This window comes from Salvia splendens, chromosome 22, assembly GCF_004379255.2.
Source record: "Salvia splendens isolate huo1 chromosome 22, SspV2, whole genome shotgun sequence".
Lineage (NCBI taxonomy): Eukaryota > Viridiplantae > Streptophyta > Magnoliopsida > Lamiales > Lamiaceae > Salvia > Salvia splendens.
The window spans coordinates 8,562,647-8,589,295 of record NC_056053.1 but is presented as its reverse complement, the minus strand read 5'-3'; the positions used below and the strand labels follow the sequence as shown (position 1 = coordinate 8,589,295).

The window sequence follows — 26,649 nt, the reverse complement described above, 5'->3', positions numbered from 1 at the left end:
TACAATCTATGCTGCCTAACATTCCGGGGAACCCATGCTGCTCCCTGTGCATCCGCAGCAGATCCTGGCAATCTTCGGGGGTAGGCTTTCGGAGATACTGATCACCGAATACTTCAATCATGCCCTGACAGAAATACTTCATACATTCGAGGGCAGTCGTCTCACCGATGTTGAGGTATTCGTCCCACATGTCTGCCGAAGTGCCGTAGGCCAACTGCCTGATTGCCGCAGTGCACTTTTGAATAGGGGTGTGGCCGGGTTTGCCAGCGGCATCATGCCTGAAGCGGAAATACAGATATCGCTGCTCCAAACCGTTAACAATACGCATAAACAAGTCCAGCCTCATCCTAAAACGATGCTTGAAATGGTTGGCGTTAAAACGCGGCTCCTCTGCGAAGTAATCTGTGAACAGGCGCTGATGTGCAGCTACATGATCACGATCAACCACTTGTCGACGACGGACAACTGGTCGTGGGCGAGGTACAGGCGGCTGCATATAACTCTGCATCCATCGATCAACCTCACGACTCGTATAGGCATCTAGCTCTTCGTTCAGCATACGCTCGTACTCATCAGCATCCCCATCACTACCACCACCACTACCACCAGCATTACTCATTTCTTAAATTGATCTTGTACAGAAAGAAAGATAGAGAGAGTACTCGTTAAAACAAGTGGTGCGAATGAAAATGACGTCCAAAGCGCGTATATATAGTATTTTCGAAAAAAAAAATAAAAATTAAATTCTGACGCCGGTCTGACGCCGATCCGGGGCCTACAATGGCGCCGTGAGGATCGGCGTTAGAACCGGCGTCACCACACGAATCGGCATGGGTACGCCGAAATTGACGCCGATTTCGCCGACGCCGGTCGCAATGGTTCGGCGTCAGAACCGGCGTCGGCGAAAAATTGGCGTCGCGGTTTTTACGCCTCCATTGATGATGCTCTAACATATTCTAGATGTATTTGATCTCGTAAAATTAATATAATGCACTTAATTAGGACAGTTTGTGTTTCTGCATATTTGTGTATGTGCAACTCCCTCCGTTCCCTCATAATTGATGCAAAATTTTTCGGCACCGAATTTAAGAAATGAATGTTTAGTGTGTTAAGTAAATAGATAAAAAAGTAAGAGAGAGAAAAAAAATAGAGAGAATAGAATACAAAATGAATAACGTACAAAGAATAAAGTATGAGAGGGTAAAATAAAAGTAAGAAATTTGTTAACATAAATAGAAATAACTCAATAATTATTGAACTTTTCAAAATAGAAAAATGACTCAAATTTAAGGGGAGGGAATGAAGAGATTTGCTCACCCAACTAGATTGATGCCTCATTGGCTGACTGGAATCCAAGCCCAAAACATAAAATTTGAAGCCCAAGAGAAAGCCCATAACATTAAACAAAGCACTAAATCCTAATCAAAGCAGACCCTTTTTTACCTATCGCCTATTCTCAGTCGACTCCATCTTATTCTCAGCAACCGGCGGCCAGCACGTCCACTCTTCCCTTATTCTCCGTCGACTCGCCGGAATGTTCACACGAAGCAGTAGAACAAGAAGCCAAGAGCAACAACATTAGGAAGACGAGTGGAGTGAAAAAAGAAGAAGCCGCTGCCGCCAACCAGCATCAGGTTAATTTTTTCCCTTCTTCTCGAATTTCAGATTGATTTTATGACTCAAATTACTGTATAGTCTGAATAAAGAAGTGCTAGATTATTTGCTTCAATTTAATTTATTGGTGATTGTTGTTGAATACTTTATCTGCGGATAGTTGCTCATTATTTGCATCCGAATTGTTGTAGTTCTTTGCGTTGCTAATTGATGCCAAGTATACATTTATAATCTATATTTAGCTGTCAGGTCGAATAGCAGTTGCCAAAAAAGTTGGTGACCAAGCTTGAGCTCGGCGAATAACTGTCGATTCAAATTTTAACAGAGCTTTACCCTTCATTTGTTGCTTGTAATGGAACCAGTAATGCCCCTTTATCTAATACATATTGGTTGCTTACTTTCATAAAAGTTGTATATTTGCCAAATGTTTGATATAGCAGATGCAGCATTGGCAGTTCCTTCGTGGCAATGAGCCTTATGTCTAGCCTACATTGAATAGGTCTTTCTTTTTCTCAGGATGGATGCATCAGTAGTGAAGGTTATGGGCATGACATGGTATCGTGGTCAATTTTCTCAGGTCAGTGTCAAATTGATACCAAAGAAATGTTTTGTTGGGGAAATATTCGTTGTTTGTTAATACTGTTTTGTAGCAAAGTCTTTTTCCTAATGTTCGTAAGAAGTTTTCTAGGAATATGACTAAGATTTTTCCATCATTTTGTTTGAATTTAGTTTCTGCTGGAAGTTTCTCTCTCTCATATTATCCAACTAATTTTTTTTATTGAGACTAGTAGTTTAACTTTCATTATCAATGTCAATGGAGAATATGCATACTTCAATTTGAGATTCTAATTTGAAGTTCATTCTACTAGTAATATATAACAATTCCTACTCTGTTGCAGAACAGCAATTCTCTCAAATTCTCAATGTGTGTGCGTATTTGTGGTGTTGGGGTTTGTTCTTTTTAGTTCTATTTTGATTGGGGATGGGGGAAATTTGTAATAGTTTTCGTGGCACATGCATGCTTGCTAGTGTATTTTTCTTTCTAATTTGGTAGCTTTCTTATCTATTTAGTTGCAGAACCGGGCATTTAGAAGTTACCAGCCTCGAATCTGTTTAAAGTGTCCATCTGTACAGGCTGAAAGATCGAAACGATCTTCCGTGAGAGCTGGGATATCATGTGCTCTAAAATTAAAGACAGGAATGAAAATTTGTCCACTACAAAGTTGCGCCAGTGTCTCATCCCCTTTCTATGCATCTAGAACCATGTCATCCTTTGGATGTGAGCTTCTGAACTCTGGGATTCCCATGAATGTTTCCTTTCATGGGTTAGTAGGTGGACCATGGCCGACTAGTTATGCTAGTAATAGCATCAGCAGGTCATATTCCCAAACAGCAAAGGCGGGTACACGAAATCGTATTATTTCAACGGAAGGAGGGAGCAGTGGGAAGACTACTACTGATGCTGCTGAGGTGCCAGATAGCTCCAAAAAGATATCTGGGGCCAAGGAGATTAGAAAAGGCAAAGGCAAAAGTAAAAGCAAACAACCTAAAGTATCCCCAGAGGTCAGATGCAACCTTTTCTTTAGAGTCTAATTGGGTTTTAGTTGTTCACCCAGCATTACATTGACTAACAGTACAGGTGCAGTCTAATTTGACAGTAGCAGAAGTAGTTGAAAGCGTTGATACACCTAAGACAGTTCAAAAGAAAGTGAAGAGGAGCCCTGCTAAAAAGAAAAAATCTAGTGTAGAATCTAGTTCTCTTCCCAAATCCAATGAAGATTTTACAGGAAAATCAAATCTCAAGGCTTCGCCTACCCCATCTTCTTGTGTGGTTACTAAAGCAAAGTCTCAAGGCGGAAAGGCTTGGCCTCAATTATATCCACCTATTAGTAAATCTGTTGTAGTGGTTGAGTCAGTCACGAAGGCAAAAGTCATTCAAGGCTACCTTGGTGAAATGTATGAAGTCCTTCCAAGTTATGGCCATGTAAGGGATTTGGCTGCAAGATCAGGATCAGTACGACCTGATGATGACTTCAGTATGGTGTGGGAAGTCCCATCTCCCGCCTGGTCTCATCTTAAGAGTATCAAGGTTGCATTGAGTGGGTATGTGGCATCTGTTCATTGTTATTATTATTTCTCGAAATAGAAATTCAAAAGGAAAGAGAAACCCTTTTCTTTTTGTGCTAATTCTTTTTCTCATTTTACTTTACAGTTTTCACTCCCCTAACCCCCCCCCCCCAATGAGAAAAGAGAATTCCCTTTCCTTTTTACATTATAGTTTGTAAATTTTCCTGTCTACTCTCTTATCTATTGTCCATTTTCCAGGGCGCAAAATCTTATTCTTGCCTCAGACCCTGATCGTGAAGGAGAGGCTATTGCCTGGCACCTAATTGAGATGTTGCAGCAACAGGATGCACTTCGTGAAGATGTCAGCATTGCTAGGGTTGTTTTCAATGAAATTACTGAATCATCTATTAGAAGTTCTCTTCAAGCTCCACGGGACATAGATGCTGATTTGGTGCATGCTTATCTTGCTCGGCGTGCTCTTGATTACTTGATTGGCTTCAATGTTTCTCCTCTACTTTGGAGGAAACTACCAGGTTGCCAGTCTGCTGGTCGTGTCCAGTCTGCTGCTTTAGCTCTCATATGTGATCGAGAAAAGGAGATATATGACTTTAAATCTACAGAGTACTGGACTATCAATGCTCATTTCCAGAATAACAATCTGAACTCAATCAACAATGCCACTGTCACTTCACATCTAACACATTTTGATTCCAAAAAGCTGAATCAGTTGTCAATCAGCTCTAATGTGGAGGCAAAAAGAATTGAAGAGAAGATTAATCTATCCAAGTTTGAAGTAATTGGCTCGAAAATCAGCAAAACCAGGAGAAACCCACCCATGCCGTATATAACATCAACAATCCAGCAAGATGCAGCAAACAAATTAAACTTTGCAGCTTCATATACCATGAAAGTTGCACAAAAGCTTTACGAGGGAGTTGAATTATCAGATGGAAAGGCCACCGGACTGATAACTTACATGAGAACTGATGGCTTACACTTATCTGATGAAGCTGCAAAGAGCATTCAAAACTATGTTGTTGAAAAATATGGGCCGAATTTTGCAACAAAGTCTACTCGCAAGTATTTCAAGAAGGTTAAAAACGCTCAGGAGGCCCATGAAGCCATTAGACCCACTGATATCCGTAGAGTACCGTCTAGCCTTGCTGGGGTTCTTGATGCAGATTCCCTGAAGTTATATACTCTTATATGGTGTCGGACGATGGCATGCCAAATGGAACCTGCCATCATTGAGCAGTTGCAATGTGATATCGGAAATGCTGATCAATCCATTGTGTTTCGTTCTACATGCTCAAGGGTTGAATTTTTGGGATATCAGGCAGCTTATGTGGATGCTGAAACCATCAGAGTTAGACATAGTGACGACGATGGTGGTCATCGTAATGATGTATTTGAGATATTGAGTAAATTGAAATATGGTCAGCCATTATTCTTGACTAATGTACTGCTTGATGAACACCATACAGAGCCTCCACCCCGCTATTCTGAGGGCTCATTAGTAAAAAAACTAGAGGAACTCGGTATTGGAAGACCTTCTACATATGCAACCACTATTAAGGTGCTAAAAGATAGAAAATATATAACAATGAAAAGTAGGGCATTGATTCCTGAATTTCGTGGTCGCATGGTCTCAGCATTTCTTTCACATTATTTTTCGGAGGTGACCGATTACAGTTTTACTGCTGATATGGAGGCTGAACTTGATAATGTATCTGGTGGAATAACTGAATGGAAAGGCCTTCTGAAGGATTATTGGACTAGATTTAGCAAGTACTGTGAGAGTGCTAGTGGTGTCCACATCCATCAGGTTGAGAAAATGTTGGAAAAAACATTTGGTGACTTCTTATTTTCTTCTCTTCGTGACGGAAATAGGACTTGCCCAAGCTGTCTGGCTGGGACGTTAGTCTTCAAAGTTAGCAGGTTTGGTGCAGGATACTTTATTGGTTGTGATCAACACCCAAAATGCAAGTGAGTATGAGAATGACTGTGCTGTATAGGTTTGTCCCTGTTGCCTTGATAAAGTCTAACTTGTGTTGTTGTGAAAATCCAATGCAGGTATATTGCTCAAACACTCTATGGTGAAGATAATGACGATGACATCCAGGACCAACAAAAGAGAAATGTCGAGGAGCCAACGTTACTGGGCTTACATCCAGCATCTCAGGATAAGGTTCATCTAATGATTATATGTGCTGATTGTTAACTGTTAATTGACATTGTCTTTCACTAATTTTGAGTTTTCTACGTTTTTGTTGTGTTGTTTGCTATGTAGATTCTGTTGAAGCGTGGTCCATATGGACACTATGTGCAGCTTGGTGAAGACAGGAAAGGGCATCCACCCAAGCGAGCATCTTTGTCTCACGTACGTATATATTTTAGTTGTTGAATTTTGATCACCACTTTCGTTCTCTTATTCTATGTCTCAGACGATCTCTATCATTGTTTATTCCTTACACAGCTAGCAATAGATGGCTCAAACATATTCAGAAAAATTTAAAATAAAATGAGGTCACTTGATCATAATTTATGAAATAGTTTCAATCACATCAGTCTACTTAATGAAAACTCCCCACTGTAGTGGTTGGGAATTGGGGGCAAAAAGCACTTGCATCCCTGATCCTTCCTGGAGTCTGCTTCACAGAATTTCTATTGTGATATTTAAATTATCATTATAGGGTGTTTATTTTTAATAAGTTAATAACCACAATAATGATAATATAAAACAAAAACAGCATCATGCTTTAGTATATATGCCAGCCTGCCAGCCATATACTTGAATGTAATTTTAGGCACTCACAAGTCAACAAGTGCTTTCTAAATGTTCCATTTTGGTCAATTTTAATGCTCATCAAGGAAATGCTGAAAGCCATGCAATTCTTCACATTCCCTGATACACTTTATCAATTGATTAACTTTGTGTGCTCATTATCCATACACTGACGTATCCTCAATTTCCCTTCGCAATTATGCTGCTGGCAATATTGTCATTCTCTATTCACTCATCTGATGTATATGTTCTGTCCCTTTATAGATAAAAGATGTGGCCTCCGTCACGTTGGATATTGCCGTAGACTTGTTGCAGTATCCAGTAACCTTGGTACTTTCTCAGACCTTCATTTCTTCTCACTATCATTACTTCAAATTACTGACTGATCCAAAATGAGCGTTTGTTTCAGGGAAACCACCCAGATGATAGCCAACCCGTGATTCTGAAGCTTGCAAAGGGTGGATTTTCCATCAGACACAGGCGCACAATTGCTCCCGTTCCTAAGGTAAAGTCTGCTTTGTCTTGGTACTCAAATTACTTGTCATTCTGTATCTGTTTCTCATGCGAATATAATATGGCTCTACTCACACATGATTTTGTATTGCAGAATCTAAAACCCAGTGAGATAACCTTAGAGAAAGGTTTGGAACTACTAAACGGTAAAGATGTAAAGAGGTGTGGACGACCGAAGCAAAAAAAGAGTGCTGAACCGGCAGAGGCTATGTAATTTGTAAGCATAGCAGGCTTATCCACATTGGAAAACGATTTATAGATAGATATACATTCTTTTCAGGAACTTATGAATGTAACGATGCTTAATTTTTGTTGGCAATAATTTTTGCTAGTGTAATTTATGTTTTTTCTAAACAACTAGGAAATTGTACAACCAAGATTTAATTTTATAGAAGAACTAGAAAAAGTTTGGTTGAGACCCCAGGATGATTGACTAACATATAAACTGAAGAAACTATTTGGAAGTGGGATTTCAGCAGAAAGTACTTGGAAGAAAGCTGTGTTTGGGTAGAGACTCAAAGACCACTACTTTGAGCATTACGTCCTCAATCAGAATTTGGAACTGGATTCCTACTGATTATTTCTCTCTTCTCGTTGTATCTCTGTTCTTTTCCCTTACACTCTTTGCTCATTGCTATCGGCCTCTCACGAATTTTGTAACTTACTCTGGAACAATATTAGACAATTTGAATTTGCAGGTCAGGTAATATCTTGCAAGGCTTATGTACTGGCAGGTGTGTATTTCTTTCCTCCCTCTAATTTTAAACTCGAATTACTTAATCTTTTCATTTATATGTATATTTGTTTTGGAAAGTAGACACTTTTTATTTCTCAAGTGAACATTTGGTAGGTTCCAGGGGAAGTTTGGTCATGATCATCTTTTACTTATTGAATATGTTTCTTTTCATGAGTGATGGGAAAATCCGCTTCATGAGATCTGATGGTATGTATTTCACTCAGCCAACATCTTAGTCAGAAATTCCCAGCCATGCTTATCTCTCCTGATATGTGTATATGCACTCTAGCAGCGCTTATCATATGTTAAATAGTGTAGCTTTTGAAGCTGATATGCCATGATCCTGTCACTGCTGGTTACCATCGAAGTATATGGGCCATGAATATGATTGGACGAACTGCAAATCCATTGATCCTGCATTTTGCACCAGAATCGAGGTTGAGGTGAAAAAACTTGTCAAGGAAATGGGGAGAAAAGAAAAGGTCAATGACGATGAATCCTGAGAATTGTATCTTTTGTTTGGAAGACAAAATATAAGATCAATCTGTGTAATGACTCAACTTGTTAATGAAACCCTTTCAGGCCGCTATGAAGGACTTCTTCTTCTGAAGTTTCTATATCTGATGCTCAGATCTTTTGATGAATGGGGGTCTCTGCTCTTATAGTTATACTGTATTTCTTAGTAATGTGTCATCACTTCTAATCATCTCCATCATATGGTATTTGGCCTAGTGTTTTTGTTATACGCTTTCTAATTTTACATATTATGTTTTCAGGGATTGATTTTTATTACAGCTTCTGCTCAATGCTCAGAAATAATTGCCTTCCATTGCTTTCATATTTGATGTCTTGAAGTTTTACTGCTGTAATGTCTGCGCACAACTGCGGTTGAGGCGAGTGGCTCGCAATCTGAGCCGAATGAAGAAGAATGGCCTCTACTACAGGACTAAAAACACATCCCTGAGATGAGATCTGCGTTTTAACAAATTTGGTACTGTGGTTTAGATGCTGATTTTACTATATTCGGATTTATTAATTGAGAATTAAATAACCTACAGGTCAGGTGTTTATGCATTTCATAACTGAAGGATAGTTAGTTAACACAACAGGCAATTTTATGTAGTATAATATACTCCCTCCGTCCCAATTAAGAGGTTCACTTTTCCTTTTTAATTTATCTCACTCAAGATGTCCACTTTTTACATTTGAAAATAAATCTCTCTCTTCCCTCCTCTTCTCATTACAATACTCAATCACATTTTCTACTCTATTTTATCATACACAATTACTCTACTTAAAATTTTGTGTCATTCTAAACATCTTGAATGGGACGAAGGGAATAATAACAAAGCAATTCCAATTCCAAATATATTGTTTGTTGCTACTCTTGTAACAAAGCATTTCCAAATATATAGTTTGTTGCTACTCTGTTTTTTTAGTTTGTAAGTAGTATATTGAGTGCCTCAACTGTTGTTACTCAGTATTTGAGTTTAACTTACAAGTGAATATCTTTAATATTTACAACAAAGCGATTGATTATGTAAAGTCATTAATTTGATATATTTCTCTCAAGTTTAATTGGCACACTAGTTAGTTATCTAATTAACATGCGGTATGCTATAAGAAAATAATGAATTTTATTAAATTACTGATATTTCTGTTCTAGTTAAACTAACCTATTGGGGTGTGATCGATCTATTGCTAACTTTTCTTAAGTTAACTTGCTAACTCATCAACGTAGTGTATTAAAAATGTCAACACGATGATAATGAAATGTCAACATAAACTTAAGTTGATATTTTAATACTTTGTGTTGACATTAATATTTAAATGTCAACACAGTTTATTAAATTGTCAATAAAAATATGTGCTGATATTTTAATGTGATCGTGCTGACATTTTTAATACACTACGTTGATGAGTTAGCAATTTAAGAAAAATGTTCGCATTATAGCGCACCCCTATTGGCTAAACGGTAATGTTCGGAGGTATCGCGTTTGAGTCTATTGTAAGGTTGTAACACTTTCTTCTTTATAATTTTCAGATCTTAAAAGCAATTCCTCACAGCTAAATTTACAATTTTATAATTAATATATTTAAGAATTTCATAATATTTTTATTTTAATTTTGTACTTTCTAAAAGTTTGAGAAAAAGTGAGAAAGAAGATTTGGCATAAAGTGATTGAAAATGTATAGTTAAAAATATCATTACATGTACTCAAACTATAATAAAAGTTTAAGGGAGTGGGGCACACCAACAAGAAGAAGAAAGAGGAAGTAGAGGGTCACGACTAGTGGCGGACGTATGATTTTAATATTGGGGTCCAAACAACTATTAATAGTTGCAGCATATTTTTTGTATCGACTACAACGAACAGTTATGACTTGAACATTCTATATCTAACTAGTTAAGATAGACATAGATAATGAGAGATAAATAATTTGAAAATAACCAATATAAATTAAAAATACATATACTGATAATATTCTTATTCATAGATTATAAAAGAACATTACTTTGAATCTCATAGTAATAATATTTACACAAATAGTAAATAAATAAAATTTACATAAAATTATTATGTGAGAAAATATAAATAATTTAATTACTAATTAATGAATTAACTATGAGAATTATAAAATGATTTACTTACCAGACAAATAAATTAATTTAGCTTTTGAGAAAATCTACTAGATACAAAAATAAATGTAAATACATTAATAGTTAATGAATTAAGAATCAAATTAAGTGTGAAAAAATCCAAAGAAAATACAAATTAGACGTGAGAAAAGACAGATCATCAAAGAGAAGTGAGAAATTAAACGGAACGCCTGATGTGGATCTCGTGAATGACAAGCTGCATCGGCTACCATCTACGCTACATATCTGTTTGTGAATTTTTATATCAATATTATTATATAGTGATAACTCAAATGGGTGGGTCTGCCCCTGGGGCTACCGCCATCGTGAGAGGCCCAATCCCAACGATGAATTCAAAGCCAACATCTCCACCCGCCTAGGAGAAATGTTCTCTTACATGCAAAACATGTCTCACACTTGGGACAATCGTTGGGTGAAGCAACAACAAGAGAATGTGTTCAACTGTCACAGTTGGGCGGCTCAAGAGGATTGGCGGACGGCATAGCAACAATTTTGGAAGACTCAAAGGCTTCAAGATGTGCAACAACGTCAACAAATAGCCGAGCTCCAAAGGATGGCCGCCGAAGCACAACAAGAGCGTCAAGCCATGCGTGGCGACATCGTCTATTTGATTGGTGCCTTCGACGAGCTCAACACCCGTTTCCCTTCTCCTCAAGATTGAAGTTGAAGAGTCAAGCTCATGACTATAAATGAGCATTGTTATCTTTTATTTTGTTTTTAGACAATGTTTAATTTATGTTTTTGAACAATTTTTCTTATGTTCTAAGTTTTTTTTGTTTAATTTTGTTTTTGTGTTTTATTGGATTTTTGCAGCTATTGGATTAAACCCAGCGACTGCGGGAATTTGCGCAGCAGCCCTGTGGGAACATACGGAACGATTCTGACTTTTTCTTAGCAACCGCTGGAACTTCCACTGCAATCCGGCCGCAATTTTCAACTTTTCTTAGAATTTTTGTCCATAAATAGTACTTCTCCTTCCAAAAAAGGAATATGACTACTTTATTTTGGGATGAAGGGAATATAGAGATAAGATGAATTGAAAATAAAATAAAGATAGAATGGTAGATCCTCTAAGAGCATCCCCATCTGTGCTCTTTGCCAAGAGCACGGATGTGGACCCGGACTCACTTTTATTACTTTTTTACTCCCTACCTTCCCCAAGAGCACAACACCCACATCCATGCTCTTTCGCAATGACATGTTCAAGGGTCCCGCCATTTTATTATGCAATTTAAAATAAAAACATTTCCACAATATTAAAATGCATTAAAAATACTCGGAATACTATTACAAATTCAAAAAAATTAAAAATTACTTAATTAAAATCCTAAAAATAAAAAATTTCATAATTAAAGTCTTAAAAATTAAAAATTACATAATTTAAATCCTAAAAATTAAAAGTTGCATAATTAAATTCATAAAGTTAAAAAAACTCACTACTCGTGGCCGAATTTCGCCCAAATGGATGATAATGTGTGTATTTATATATGCTTTTGGGATTAAATTTTTTTTAAAAAACTTCAAAAAAACGGTAATAAAACGGCTATATTTTTGGGAATCCGAATATATATATATTTTTATTTTTTTAATATTATTTTTGATTTAAAAAAAAGAAAAAAATCCCAACGGCCAATAGAAACGCGCCACGTCGCCCTACTCAGCGCCACAAACGTGCTTGATGCATCGAGCAGCGCCGTGCCAGCGGCAAGAGCACAGCAGCGGACAAGGGGTTGCCGCGTCAGCGGCACGGACGCCGTCCTTGCGGGAGAGCACCGCTGCGGATGCTCTAATATTCTTATGGGACAGAATAGTATAGTTTTGTAAACAATGGTCAATTATTATCTAGTTGATTTTTATTGGTAATCAATTTCTAAAATTAATAAAAAAATAAAAATGATATGTAGGCAATTGAAATTTCAGAGAAATATTTGGGGTCAACAACATTAATAATTCTGTAAAGCTCCCTTTTTATAGTACGAAGAGGCTGAAATCATTACTAGCCATTAACGTGTTAAACTAATAATACTCATTAATTTTTGGATTAAATTAAAAGCCCCATAATTCCATGAATTTGGAAGCCAGATATCTACCGCCCTCTGTCTCGTCCATTGCTTCTCATATCTCTCACTGTCACACCACTTTTCAAAACACTTTCCAATAAAAGTCGTAATTTCTTGAAATTTTGTGAAATTAAACAATCCTGTGTGTTGCATAAAAATAAAATCCCAAGTCGAATGCTGTATTCTTTTGCTCCACTCAATTTTTCCTGCTCATGCCCAACCCAAAATGAATACGTCTCGCAACCAGCAGCCTCTTCTATTCTTTGAGAAACTCCCCACCTCCACAGCCATCAACATTTCCTTCTTTTTCCAATCAAAGATTCAATTTTTATAGCATTGGAGACTTATTCTGCTAGGTGGGTGTCAAATGAGAAATTGCCCGAGTTTCTGAAGTGGGCTATTTAGCTTCTTGGAAAGAAAGAGAAAAGGTTGCTGCTTTTGCTAGTAATGATGTCAGTGACATGTAGTAATCTCGATTTTGGTAGAGCAAGATTGGATTTTGCGGCGTGTGGGTGCTCTTCCAGTGTTTCCACCAGGAATTTCGGAAAGGGGCTGCTCAAGAATGAGAATTGGCGCCGCAGATTTTTGGGTTGCCGGCGGCGCGTGGTTTCGACCAAGACTCCGGAGGCTTTTCTCAATGGTAAAAAATTGTGTTTTTGTAGCTTGTGATATTGTTTGACTTGATGTGTATAGTTTTTTGTTGGTGTTGTTTATAGGGGTTGCTGCTGGTCCCCCTCCTGCGCTGGACTTGGCTGATGAGGAAAAGGGCCTTCCTTCAATGTCGGATATGTTTGAAGTGGTTTCTGAAGATTTACTGCAATTGAATAAGAATCTGCAGTCGGTGAGTTTCTTGATTTTAGACGTTTGTTTGATGTTTGTTGGCATATACTCCCTCCGTCCCAATAAGTATGAAACATTTGTTTTTTGGCACATGGTTTTATGTAGTGTTGTTTTGCAAGTTAACGAAGAGAGAGGAAAAAGTAGAGAGGGTGTTGTTTCCATTTTAGGAGACGTTTCATTTTTGATGGGACAGAGGGAGTATTTTGAGATGGGATATTGGAGGAGAGACACCATAGAAGATGTTTTTTGAGTGTATGTTAGGTGGGAAGGATATTATGGAATTGGTGATATGGTTGGTGACTTATTTTCTTGTGTAAGTTGAGTGATCGTGGTCGAATGGAGGTTTTATGGGAGGCTTGGTTGATAAGGCCCTTTGGGCACCGTAACATCGATTTCCTTTTGCGGGTAGGGTGGATAAATGATTTTGTGCATGCAAGAAATCACCAGTATATTCGTCGTTCAAGCTCAAGTGTGTTGCTATAGATTATAGTTTTAACCTATTGTGATGTATGAATCTGGCTACAGTGATGTAATGGATTGCAACGTAGTTATAGTGCAAAAGCATTGTCCCAAATGAACACAGTCTTGATAAGGCCCTTTTGGCACCAAAACATGGATTTCCTTTCACGGGTAGGGAGGTTGAATGATTTTGTCTGTGCAAGAATTCACTAGTATTTTCGTTGTTCAAGCTCAAGTTTGTTGTTGCAGATGATAGTTTTAACTTATTGAGATGTGTGAATCTGGCTACAGTGATGTAATGGATTGTAACGTTGTTATAGTGCAAAAGTATTGTCCCAAATGAAAACAGTTAATAGCAATGGTGAGGAACTGAATTAGACATTCAAAGTGGATTGCTTAATATTGGAATAGGAAGCATCCATGACCTAAAATGGAGAGATCTTGTGGCCACTATAACTAGTTGGATTATGTCAATTAGGAGAATAAGTAGATCAGATGGATGTAATACTTGTTGTGATGCACCTTTTTCGAATTTGATTTGTTAACACTTATTGGAGAATATCTAGTTCACAATCAAACTAACTTAGTGTTGAATATGAATTTTAGATTGTTGGTTCAGAAAACCCTGTTTTGATGTCTGCTGCTGAGCAAATATTCGAAGCTGGTGGGAAAAGAATGCGGCCAGCTTTAGTTTTTCTAGCCTCACGAGCCACTGCAGAAATCGCTGGTCTGAAGTAAGTCGTTAGGGCATTCTCTATATCTTCCTTCAGTCGAGACCCAAGTTGTTCTGTGTACTTAACATTCTCGTGGTTCAGGGATCTTACCAAAGAACATAGAAGGTTGGCCGAGATCATCGAGATGATCCACACTGCTAGTCTGATTCATGATGATGTAATAGATGAAAGCGACATGAGGAGAGGTTAGCCCTATTAGATTTCTCAAATCATCCGTTTCTGTGCTCTTTCAATTTTTGATTTCATTTTCTCTTCAGTTTTAGTTCTTCATATTAGAAAATAGTAGTAATAAATTGTTTAAAGAAAGCAAAAATGCAAATTCTTTACTCTTTATATTCTCTTCTTGAATTCTTACCTTTTTGTAGTTCAATTTTTTCTGTCTTTTTGTTTTTAACTTTGTTTTCCTAACTTGAAGTATGTATGATACATCAGTCATTCCGGTTTGAACATAATACAATAGCTTGAGTACCATTGGTTCAATGCATATACTTGACATATGTCGCTTTTTAAGAACCTGAAGTTGTAATCATGTGGTTTTCCCTTAAACGTATCGTGAAATAGAGCAATCGTTGCTGCACTAGATTTTCTTATATACGGATGCACTGCAGGAAAGGAAACCGTCCATCAATTATATGGCACAAGAGTGGCTGTTCTTGCTGGGGATTTCATGTTTGCTCAATCATCGTGGTACCTGGCAAATCTTGAAAATCTTGAAGTCATCAAGCTTATAAGCCAGGTGTGTTATAACTTCGCCTCGTGACCATTTGCCGATCATAAATGAAGGCAAATTACTGAGTATAATGGTGATGCAGGTTATTAAAGATTTCGCTAGTGGCGAAATAAAGCAGGCATCGAGTTTGTTCGACTGCGATGTTCGCCTTGATGAGTATCTAATCAAGAGCTACTACAAAACAGCCTCCTTGATTGCTGCTAGCACCAAGGGATCCTCGATTTTCAGTGGAGTTGACAATGCCATCAGCGAGAAGATGTACCAGTATGGTAAGAATTTGGGGCTCTCGTTCCAAGTCGTCGATGACATATTGGATTTCACTCAGTCAGCAGAGCAGCTGGGAAAGCCAGCCGGGAGCGACCTGGCAAAGGGAAACCTAACTGCTCCGGTCATATTTGCACTTGAGAAAGAGACGAAGCTCAGAGACATCATTGACTCTGAGTTCTGTGAGACGGGCTCTCTTGAGGAGGCCATTGAGATTGTGAAGCACAGCGGGGGGATTGATAGGGCTCGGGAGCTGGCGAGAGAAATGGCTGATCTAGCTGTTGAGAATCTCCACTGCCTGCCCCCGAGTCCCTTTAGGCTATCGCTGGAACAGTTGGTGAACTATAATTTGGAACGGATAAAATGAAGACGTGTTGCTCAGGCGCGCGGAAGGGTGTCGAATGCTCGATTCTTGATCATCACAGAATGGAGTTGTGCATGAAAGCAGGGTCTATGGTGTATATTTATAGGAAATCTTGAACAATATTGGTGTAGCTACTATTGTTGCAGTTGTATCATTGTTGTGGTCATTTTGGGACAATGGCCTATAGAAGGAAGTATACATTTGTTCTTCATCAAATGGGAAGCTAATAATATTATTGAATTATTTTCATTTCAACCATAATTTTTCTGATCAATCTCATTAAATTCTGGTTTGGCCAGGACATCATCCTAAATCTTAAAATTTTATTAATTGTCGTATAATATTCAAAATTGAAATTAGCATGATAATAAAACAACATTGGTTTGTATATATTGACCTCTTTAAAAAAGATAATAAGGTAATTTTGTAAAAAAAGCATTCTCATTTTATTGTCTATACTTGATATAACCATATTAAATCAAATTCTGATAATTATGATATAATTGAGAAAAAAATAAATAACAGTGATTTCATATTCCCATAAAGAAATATTATGAGATAGTCAAAGGTGAATAAAAACTGATGATTTAATTTAAAATTATTCCTAATATTAAGAAGCACTTATACGGTTATTGCTTGTATTTTGTATGCGCTTACTATGCTTTTAATACTCTACATGATTCCATGTTAGGGTGAATTGTGTGATTAAAATACAATTTCTTTAAAAAAAATGGCTATAAATAAGAAGGCGTGAGGTCCATTTGAAAGGGAGAGTTTCTACTTTTAATAAACGGATCGAAATTGAAAACAATTATATTTTTAGGAAATAGATGGAATAGTATTTTTTAACATTATTCTATGTTAGGGTGAATTGTGTGATTAAAATATAATTTTTTTTACGAAAAATTGTCTTGTTTACTAACGATAAAAGTTGAATACATAATTGGTAAAGATATAGAACAAAAAATAGGTAATGGAAAAAAGAAAAGAAAGAGAAAAAGCAATAAGAAACTTTTTATATATATAATTTTCGTAAATAAAAAGGAGATTAAATTTGATAAATAATTAATATTTAAAAAATGAAATTATTTTTGTGAGGTAGTATAAAAATTAGACGTTTAGACAATATACTCCTTCCGTCCCCAAAGAGTATGAATATTTGGTTCGCACGAGTTTTAATGTATAATTGAAAAAGTAAGAGATAATTTTTTTTAAAGTATTGTTAATGGAGAATGTTAGAGAGAAATGTTTTTAAAATTAGAAAGTTCATATTTTTTAAAAACGGAGGAAGAGTTTATACTTTTTAGAGACGGAGGAAGTAGTAAGGTATTATTCATTTTAATCAGAGCATCTCCAATAACCGGCGTCAACACCGCGACGCCGATTTTTCGCCGACGCCGGTTTGACGCCGAACCATTGGAACCGGCGTCGGCGAAATCGGCGTCAAAATCGGCGTCGCCATGCCGATTCCCGCGCTGACGCCGGTTCCGACGCCGATCCTCACGGGCGCCATTGTGCGTCCCGGATCGGCGCCAAACCGGCGTCGGATTTAATTATTTTTTTTTGTTTTTCGAAAACACTATATATACGCGCGTTGAACCTCATTTTCATTCGCACCACTTGTTTTATTATGAAAAAATCCCACGATGATCCTCGAGGCCATGGCTGATTACCGGTTGTGGATTTGACATGCGTATTTTGGGATAGCCGGTTCGAACAACAACCTAAACGTCCTCAACTCGTCGCCCCTTTTCAACGAGCAGTGCCAGGGCGTCGGTCCGGCCATCAGTTTTGTCGCCAACGGCAACCAGCATGATATGGGCTACTACTTGGCGGATGGGATATACCCTAGGTGGCCCGTCTTTGTGAAGACGATCCGGTGCGCATCAGATCCAAAGAAGGCCTACTTTGCGACGCGGCAGGAGTCAGCGCGAAAGGACGTGGAGCGCGCATTTGGTGTGCTTCAAGCTCGATGGGCTGCAGTTAAGGGACCAACGCGTTTGTGGCATGTCGACTGCATTGCTGATATAATGTACGCCTGTATTATCATGCACAACATGATCGTCGAAGATGAAGGTGTACAACTGACTGATTGGGCCACCGACGATAATGAAGCAGGTCCAAGCCACGGCGTCACCACCGCCAACGTACGAGGTGGGGTACCGCGCGATGAAGAAGCCCTCCTCCAAGCACATGCCGACATGCGTCAGACGGAGGCTCATATTCGACTGCAAAAGGATTTAGTTGAAGAGTTGTGGGCGCGGAGGATTGCAAGGCGTTAGTTTTTATGCAAATTTATGTAATTTTTTAAATGTAATTTTTTTAATTATTGTACTTTTTTTTAAAAATTAATGTACTTTTTAAAATTTAATATTATTATTCGAATTTTCCGTATTTGTCTCGTAAATTAAATTCCGTATGTTGATACGAGTGTAAATTAAATTATATAATTGTTATTAGTGATGTGGATAGGTAGTGTGAAGGCTATGTGAGGGCTATTTGATGTCCAGTTGATGTGGCAAGCTGATGTGGCAGGAGAATTGTAGTGCTGATGATGTGGCAGTGTGAAGGCTATTTGAGGGCTATTTGACGTCTATCCTATTGGAGATGCTCTTAGTGAAGAACCAAAAAATGAGACTAGCGAAAGAGTATTAAATTAGGCGTTTAGTTTTAGTATCTTTGATTTTAATTAATACGGGGGAATATAACATGGGGGAATATAACATTTTTATTTTGATAACCTAAAAAAGAGCTATAAATAAGAAGGTGGGTTTAGGGTTTGATCTCAACATTGCCTTTGAGAGAACAGAGCGCGCCGTTTATCCTGTGGCGCTCATGTTCCGTTGCCGGCAGATATCGATTACCGGAGTCCTTTCTCAGATCTCAATTGATGAATTCTCCACTTCCTCTTTTGCTCTGAAAAGGTCTCACATTTCTCCATTTTAATCTATTTTGATCGGCCGATCCAAAGGGCTCTCTGCCATTTTACAATGCGAAATTGCTCTATTTCACCCGGCCTACATTTATTTTGGGCAACTTATGAATTCACACGTTTTCGTTTCGTGCTGAAAATCATGGAAACTGCCCTACATTTTTTCAATCTCTCACTTTATCTTTTTGTTTTTCACTTTGATTAACAATTAAACTGAATCAGTTAATGAAGCGTTTGGATTTGTGTTTTCCAGAAACTGTTCTGTTTCATTGAAACCAAAAATTGATTGTCTAGAAATTCTTTCGTTATTTTTTTTTCACGCGTTCAACGCCATATTTGGATATTGTCTCCTAAAACTTGTAAATCCTTTACGCATTGTTTCGTAAAGAAATTTTGATGGACATTTCAAAATGGCAAAATTGGATTATTTTTCATAGATGGAGAGAGTATTATGCATCTGTTTTTTGTAACATAGAAGAGCCATCTGATACCGATTCCAATAATTTTTGAATATTTGAATGTTAGTGAGAACGAGTTCTGGTCTCGCAATGTGGATTGACTATTAGTACTAATAATCACTATAATAATCAAACATAATTGAGGCGTGCATCACAAATAATTCCATTTTATGTGGTATATCCCTTTGAATTTAGAGAGCAATTCAAATGGGAGACGTTCCACAAGAGCTGTTTATGCTTATGATGGCAAATGGGAGACACTAGAAATTGCAAGCTAATTAGCCCCATTATGATTAGAACATTGGGCTTCAGACATTCATCGGCTCACAATAAACAAACTTTGTGTATGAAAGTTGAAACATGTAAATTTGCTGGTGCAAATTCACGCATTTTTATCAGCGAGAGGAGTTCCAGATTTTTGTTTGAGCGATCAATTGTAGTAATGTACTGTGGAGTGACGTTTCATCTTCACGAGGGTAACTTTATTTGGTTTTACTTAAAATAACTTACGGCGTTAGTGATTGAAGTAAATTGTACTATTAACTCAAAACATTCATGAAATATTTGGTACATATGATGTCAACTTCAAACTTTTTATACCAATTTGAAATATGAATGAAACATTTTGTATGTATGGTGTAATTTCCTCGTAAAACTCACGATTCCAACTTCGTGTTGTGTAGTTTCTATTCTTGGCCTATTTTAAGCTTTTCTTCTATCAAAAACTCAACAATTTGACTAAATAACCAATTGGTAGCATTATTGACAAATCATACTAAATTCAATGTGATAATCAAACAAAACAAACCAAGTCTAAACACTAAATGAATGTAAAATTCGTGACTATGTGATATTGATAATATGTTATAGGAGGTTTGCATCACATTCTTAGAGAATATGATTGTTCTCACAACTATGTTATAGTATTAGATATTTGTGATCGATACATGATTATTTTGGAGAGTATTTGTACACTGTTGTACTAAATTGTTTGTCAAGTGTCTACTTTTTATCATTGAATGAAATATATAATAGTGCTCGGCTCTGAGATCATTACATTTTGTTTATTGAGTGGCGTATTGTACCCTATACAACGTTTTACCACTCAAATGATGATTAAGAGTTTAAGCCACAAACTTATGTTAGGTACATCAGAGCACCTGCATCGGTAGGCGTCGTGCCGACGGCACGGCTCACACCTTGCTCACTGCTGTGCTTTTGCCGATGGCACGGCTCTGCTCGATGCATCGAGCACCGCCGTGCCGAAGAGCAGGGCGACGTGGCGGCTTCTGATTGGCCAATGGCAATGTCGTTGGCTAATTCCTTTTTTTTAAAAATAAAAAAATATTAAAAAATCAGTTTGAAATAAAAAAATATATTTTTCCACTTCCCAATAAAATATATCCATTTTTTCTCCACTTTTAATATATTTTTCATTGTTTTTACCCCAAAATTCACATTTTCATCTATAAATACCCTCATTTCCACACAAAAAATTTTACACCACACTACACAAAACAATTCTCTCATCAATTCTCTCTAAGTTCTCACGGGTATATTTTTTAGGATTTAATTATTTAATTTTTATTTTTTTTGTACTCCCTCCGTCCGGCATTAGGAGTCCCGGTTGACCATTTTCATCTGTCCGGCATTAGAGGTCCCGGTTAGACATTTCCATAAAAAGTGAAATAAAATAAAATAAAATACTAAAAAGCACAAGTAAAAACACATCCAAAGAATAAAGCAAATAATAATGCAAATGGTTCTCACATTCCATTATCACACACTCCAATTATTGCACACTCAAACATTTCTTAAAACCCGCACCTAACTCAACCAGGACTCCTAATGTTGGACGGAGGGAGTAATTTGTAATATTAGTTCAGGTATTTTTAATGTATTTTAATATTGTGGAAATATTTTTAATAATTGAAGTATTTATATTGAATAATAGAATGGTGGGACCCTTGAGCATGCTCTTGCAGAAGAGCATGGATGTGAGTGTTGTGCTCTTGCAGAAGAGCAAGGAGTAAAAAATGAATAAAAGTGGGTTCGGGCCCACATCCATGATCTTTGGCAAGAGCATGGATGTGGATGCTGAAAATACTGGTTGAGCTAAGAATGTGATTCATTCATTGATTAGAATTTTGAGAGAATTATTTAAAGTATTTGTATATGATTAATTGGGTCATTTAATAAAGATAGGATAAAGTTTGGACAGGCGCATGATAAATCGTAGACACAATTGAGTGATTCGTGAATGTAAGTACATTACCATAAACTTTATATAACTGCATGATAATCAAACTCACATAACTCACTTTCATATGTCGAGTTTGTTGCCAACGTAGTGTGGGAGTTTTCTATAGATGTTGATCCACTCAAGGATACACCATTTTAGCTTTGTATTATATCCAACGTTAGTTCAACTTGAAAATTAAAAGATTATGGACTAGATTAGGATAATGACTTAATTATAATTAGACTATAAAGATACGCAGACTTTCTTTTATAGAACTATTATGTCGGGATTAATTCGTGTATCTAATCAGGATACAAGTGGTGGTGAATTCAACTGCATGACTGATCAATTGGTGAAATCACACAACACAACGACTACGTGATTTCATTAATTTCTCAACTTACTACTATGTATATACTCCCTCCGTTTCAAGATAGTTGATGTATTTCTTTTAGCCACGAGATTTAAGAAATTAATGTAGTAAACAGTGGCGAAGCCACGTTGGGGCCAGGGGCCCCTGGTCCCCAATCAATTTTCCCATTACATATTATTACATATGTAAACAAACACTAAGAGCATCCGCAATAGGGACGGATGTCCCGGTGGACATTTCGGCGGACATCCCAAAACACCTTCTGCCACGTCATAAAGACATCCTATAGCACTGCCACGTCATAAGGACATCTCACTCCACAATAGCGGACATCCCCAAGGACATCCCGGCGGACATCCCAATAATTAAAATTCACAAATTTACAAATATGCAATTTTACGGAATTAAAATTTCGACACGAATATAGGGAAAATGCAACCATTTTATTTAAAAAAATACACAGTTCACCAAAAACAAAAAAAACCATCCCAAACCAAAAAACGATTCAACAAAGTACATGTTATGCATTGAATCTGTATAGTTTGCCTCTAGCCGAATGAAGGTCTCGCTGTATATATAGAGTTTTAAAAAAAAAAAAATTCGGACGTCCGCCGGGACGTCCGTCGTGACACCGCAATAGCGGACGTCACGACGGACGTCCGCTGAAACCGACGGACGACCTCTCGTCCGCGTTCGCCGTTTTTTACGCAATAGCGGACGTCCACCCCTCGACGTCCGCTATTACAGATGCTCTAAGATGTATATTGAGTGGCGTAGTTGGTTGGAGACCTTGTCTCCTATCCATTAAGTCAAGAGTTCTACTATGCTTAGTTACACTTTTTTAACTAATTCATTTTTCTTAACTTTTTTTATTCTTCTTTCTTACTATACAACATAATTTGTATACTTTTGTTTCTCTTTACTGATTATTTTTTAAACATATTTTTTATTAGTTCTCTTTTATAGCATTAATTATGCTAATTTTAATTCTGTCACTTTGTAATTATTTTCTTCCATCATTGTACTTATAATAATAACAAAAATTTAAAAATAATTATTGTATTATACTATTTGTTACTCTAATTTATATTTTTGTTGATGTTTTTTGGTGACATTTAAACATCATAAAATATTCATTTCCATCGTAAAACATAAAAATATTGATTATTTCGAACTCCCAACGTCGCAAACATCAAAAAATCTTATAAATATTAATAGTAATTTGCCCCCCCCCCAATCGTAAAACTTCTGGCTTCGCCTCTGGCGGTAAAGGTAAAAGTAGAGAGAGTAAAATAAAAGAGATGATAAAGTAAGATAGATGAAGATAGAGTAAAGTACGAGACAAGGTAGACTTTTTGCCAAAAAAATAGAAATGACTCAACTGTCTTGGGATTACCCGAAAAGAAATACTCCCTTCGTCCCACTTAAAATGAAACATTTGGGAATCGGCATAAGATTTTATGTAGTGTTGTTTGTGAATTAATGAAGAGAGAGTAAAGTAAGATAGAGGAAAAAGTAGAGATAAAATTATTTTCATTTTAGGAAACGTGTCATTTTTAATGAGACAACTAAAAAAGGAAAACATTTTATTTTAATTGGGACAGAGGAAGTACTGCTCAACAACTTGGGACAGAAGGAGTAAACCAATCACTTAGCTCATTTGTAATTACTCTTTTGCAAATTATTGAGGGGCATTCTGGTCATTATATGAATGAGATTTGTGGTAGAGCCGGGAGATAACTTGATCATGATTGACACAAAAATTATTTTATAAAACTGTCTCATACCATAAATGCAGCAATTAAAAGGATGCCATCCTTTTATCGATAATTAATCTCTCTCCAAAAATCAAGAGAGAGACGTGTATGTATGTGTGTATGTATATGTATGTAAAATATTATCCTTTGATGCATGGGAAAGTGTGGCGTACCATAATGAGCATTTACTTCTTCATCACCAAACCATACCTAAGTCCATTAATAAAAGTAGCCTTTCCTCTTCTCTCACTCTCTTCACAACTCACAACTTATAATTACTTACTTGCTTTGTCTTCAATTCACCACATATTTTCGCAATCCATGGGGAAAACTGATGTAGATGTAGCCTCTGCGGCGGCGGAGGACGACGGTGGTAGCCCCACCATGCGCACGGCGGAGACGCTGCTGCGAGTCCTTCCCATGGCCCTCTGTCTCGCGGCCCTCGTCATCATGCTCAAGGACACTCAGACCAACGAATATGGCACCTTGTCCTATTCTGATCTTGGGGCTTTCAGGTTTTTTTTACTTAATGTCGTTATACATTATACACCTTTTTTTAAAAAAATAGGAAATTAAAGATTTATGTTTTGGTCTCACTTTTCAAATTTTTTTTTGTGGGTGTATAGGTATTTAGTGCATGCAAGTGGCGTCTGCGCCGGCTATTCGCTTCTGTCGGCGGTTTTCACGGCGGTGCCGCGGCCGTCTACCTTGTCCCGGGCTTGGGCCTTCTTTCTCCTTGACCAGGTTTCTTTAAAATCCGCATCTAAATTATCAAATTAGTGATTTGTTCTGATTTTACATCCAAATTATTGATTTCTTCTAATAGTGTAACTAATCAAGATTTCAATTCTAATTAGTTTAAAGATTTACTTATGTGTTATTATCAACGTCAATTAAAGCGCCATCACATTTAGGCGATTTATTATCAGAGAATAAATAATTCCATTTTTTGGATGATTTATATTAAACCATATTAGTGCTAAGATTTTGATTGATTTCAAATTCAGAATTAATTATTAGTTTAGTAATTTATAGATCAATTTGTATCGGTATATAAAAATAGAATTTGACAAAAATTTAAGAATTTATATACAAATAACCCATCAAAATTTTTGTGTTTTGAAATTGCATTCCCCCAAAATTGTAACCAAATCATTTTCAAATTTAACTTAACACAACTGTTCGGGTATGTCTACTCCATCTCCATCTTTTTTCCCTTAAAAATCTCCACCTTGACATTGACCACACACGTCTAATTTTCCTATTTTGCGAAAATAAATTTTTCCGTTATTATTTGACAGTACTTTGATTAAGTGCACGTATGTATCATATCATTAGATACACGCAGAAATTAATTAGAGAAATATCCTGTCAATATTGTTGTATTACAAAATTCATGTTGTGTATATACCGGTATGGTTGTCTTGTCTCCCGACTTACTTTTATTTATTCAATTTCCATAATAAGTAAGTGGGGATATAATTAATAGTTAATTAGCTATTGCTAATTGGTAACGGTTAATTATGTCAACAATATAAAATGTCAATATGAAGAAATTTGTTTGTCAACAATATAAAGTTGACATGCATGTCTTGTATTGGCATCTATATTTACATATTAACACGAATACATTTGTATGTAAACTTGAAAGAGGTTGCCTCTATTTTTAATCACATTAAGCCTATATGATATGCAGTTGCTGACCTACATAATACTAGCGGCCGGAGCTGTATCGATGGAGGTGGTGTATCTAGCGTACAAGGGCGACGCGTCGGTGACATGGAGTGAGAGCTGCGGCTCATACGGTGGCTTCTGCAGGAAGGCGACAGCATCGATCGCGCTCACGTTCATCGTGACTCTTTGCTACGCAGGGCTCTCCCTCCTCTCATCTTACAGGCTCTTCAGCAAGTATGATGCACCAGTTGCCTACTCTACCGCCAAAGGGATTGAGGCTGCCACCTTCAACGACTGATTTTCCTGCTTAATTACAAGTTTAGTTCTAATAAAATCATCAACATCATTGTACAACTAATAAATTAATGTAATCATGTCATTTGGGCTTTCAATGTTAGTAATAACATGTCTATACTTTGTATCAATATGTACGTGAAAAGCCTCTTTAAATCTCTACTGCTTTCAAAAGCACTCTAGTTCGCGGAACAGATTTACGAAAGCGGAGTTAACACAACTGTTCAAGTGAGGTGTTGAACTGATCAAGTCGGCAGCTATTGGGTCGTTGGTTATGCAAACTTAGAGACTAAGGGCCTTCAATACCTTAACCCACAATACTATTAACTAGTAAAGGGAAGTAAGGGTCGAATCCCACAGGGACAGAGGCGGGTTGAGTTGTGTATGAGACATGTGGGGGTTGGCAGCTGCCACGCTTCACTACTGATGGATTAACTAAAACTAAGATTACTCAAGTTGTAAACTAACTTGATCAACTAAACTACCAACATGAAATCAACAATAACTCCAAACTAATCAACTCCAAAAACACATGTAAGTATAAAACAAACGGTGGCCACTGAAAGAAAACTTGCGCACTACCAAAAGCTGCAAAATGAAAAGGTGACAGTGACTGCTATCCCAACGAACCATGACCTTCTTCTTCGCGAGCAACAAATCAAACACACATGGCAGAGGAAAACAGAGCATATGAAATCAAAACGAGAAACAAACAAATCAAAACACAGATCCATGCGATTTAGCTGAAGAGAAAACAGATCTAAAGGTCCATCCTATGTTCATGCAAGTTAACGAGCAAAAACTTAGATCTAACTATGAGGAATCGAAAACAGAGTGACGAAGACAATCTAAGCTAGATCTATCCCAGAAATCACCAAATTCCAACAAACATGTATCGCATACTCTATCCAAAACATCAGATCTAAACATAAATCATTGAATCACGCAGAACTCACTTCAAAATCAGAACATAACTAGACTAGCAAAGAAAAACGAGAACAGAAAACATCAGATTCAAAACAGCTTGCACTGAAAACTCCATTTCATAAACGATCTCTGATAGATCAAACAAACAGAATTCCAAAACTTCA

General features: G+C 37.1%; 3 protein-coding genes across 18 annotated transcripts; all 3 read left to right on the top strand.

The window, feature by feature from the left end:
• The first annotated feature begins 1,442 nt into the window (after positions 1-1,442).
• LOC121787045 (DNA topoisomerase 1-like) lies at positions 1,443-8,888 on the top strand. 16 transcript variants are annotated; one of them, XR_006047258.1, is made up of 12 exons: positions 1,443-1,634; positions 2,131-2,191; positions 2,686-3,177; positions 3,254-3,717; positions 3,940-5,667; positions 5,755-5,869; positions 5,972-6,061; positions 6,731-6,796; positions 6,876-6,971; positions 7,074-7,713; positions 7,837-7,922; positions 8,008-8,888. XR_006047258.1 is itself a non-coding variant. In XM_042185654.1 (11 exons), exons 3-11 carry the CDS (start codon positions 2,132-2,134, stop codon positions 7,191-7,193), a joined length of 3,225 nt encoding a protein of 1,074 aa, XP_042041588.1. In that variant the 5' UTR covers positions 1,443-1,634; positions 1,864-1,975; position 2,131; the 3' UTR covers positions 7,194-8,888. The 16 variants fall into 16 exon arrangements, 6 of the variants coding, with proteins under 6 accessions (XP_042041588.1, XP_042041585.1, XP_042041589.1 ...); XR_006047256.1 differs by having other exon boundaries at positions 7,830-7,922; XR_006047257.1 differs by having other exon boundaries at positions 7,830-7,922; positions 8,005-8,888.
• Positions 8,889-12,517: 3,629 nt separating this feature from the next.
• LOC121787504 (solanesyl diphosphate synthase 2, chloroplastic-like) lies at positions 12,518-16,083 on the top strand. Its single transcript, XM_042186240.1, has 6 exons — positions 12,518-13,077; positions 13,154-13,278; positions 14,343-14,470; positions 14,552-14,655; positions 15,079-15,206; positions 15,283-16,083. The coding sequence occupies exons 1-6, from the start codon at positions 12,885-12,887 to the stop codon at positions 15,829-15,831; spliced, it is 1,227 nt and encodes a 408-aa protein (XP_042042174.1). The 5' UTR covers positions 12,518-12,884; the 3' UTR covers positions 15,832-16,083.
• Positions 16,084-23,765: 7,682 nt separating this feature from the next.
• Positions 23,766-25,689, top strand: LOC121786007 (CASP-like protein 2A1). The gene is made up of 3 exons (XM_042184512.1): positions 23,766-24,105; positions 24,217-24,334; positions 25,287-25,689. Exons 1-3 carry the CDS (start codon positions 23,768-23,770, stop codon positions 25,560-25,562), a joined length of 732 nt encoding a protein of 243 aa, XP_042040446.1. The 5' UTR covers positions 23,766-23,767; the 3' UTR covers positions 25,563-25,689.
• The last annotated feature ends 960 nt before the right edge of the window (positions 25,690-26,649 follow it).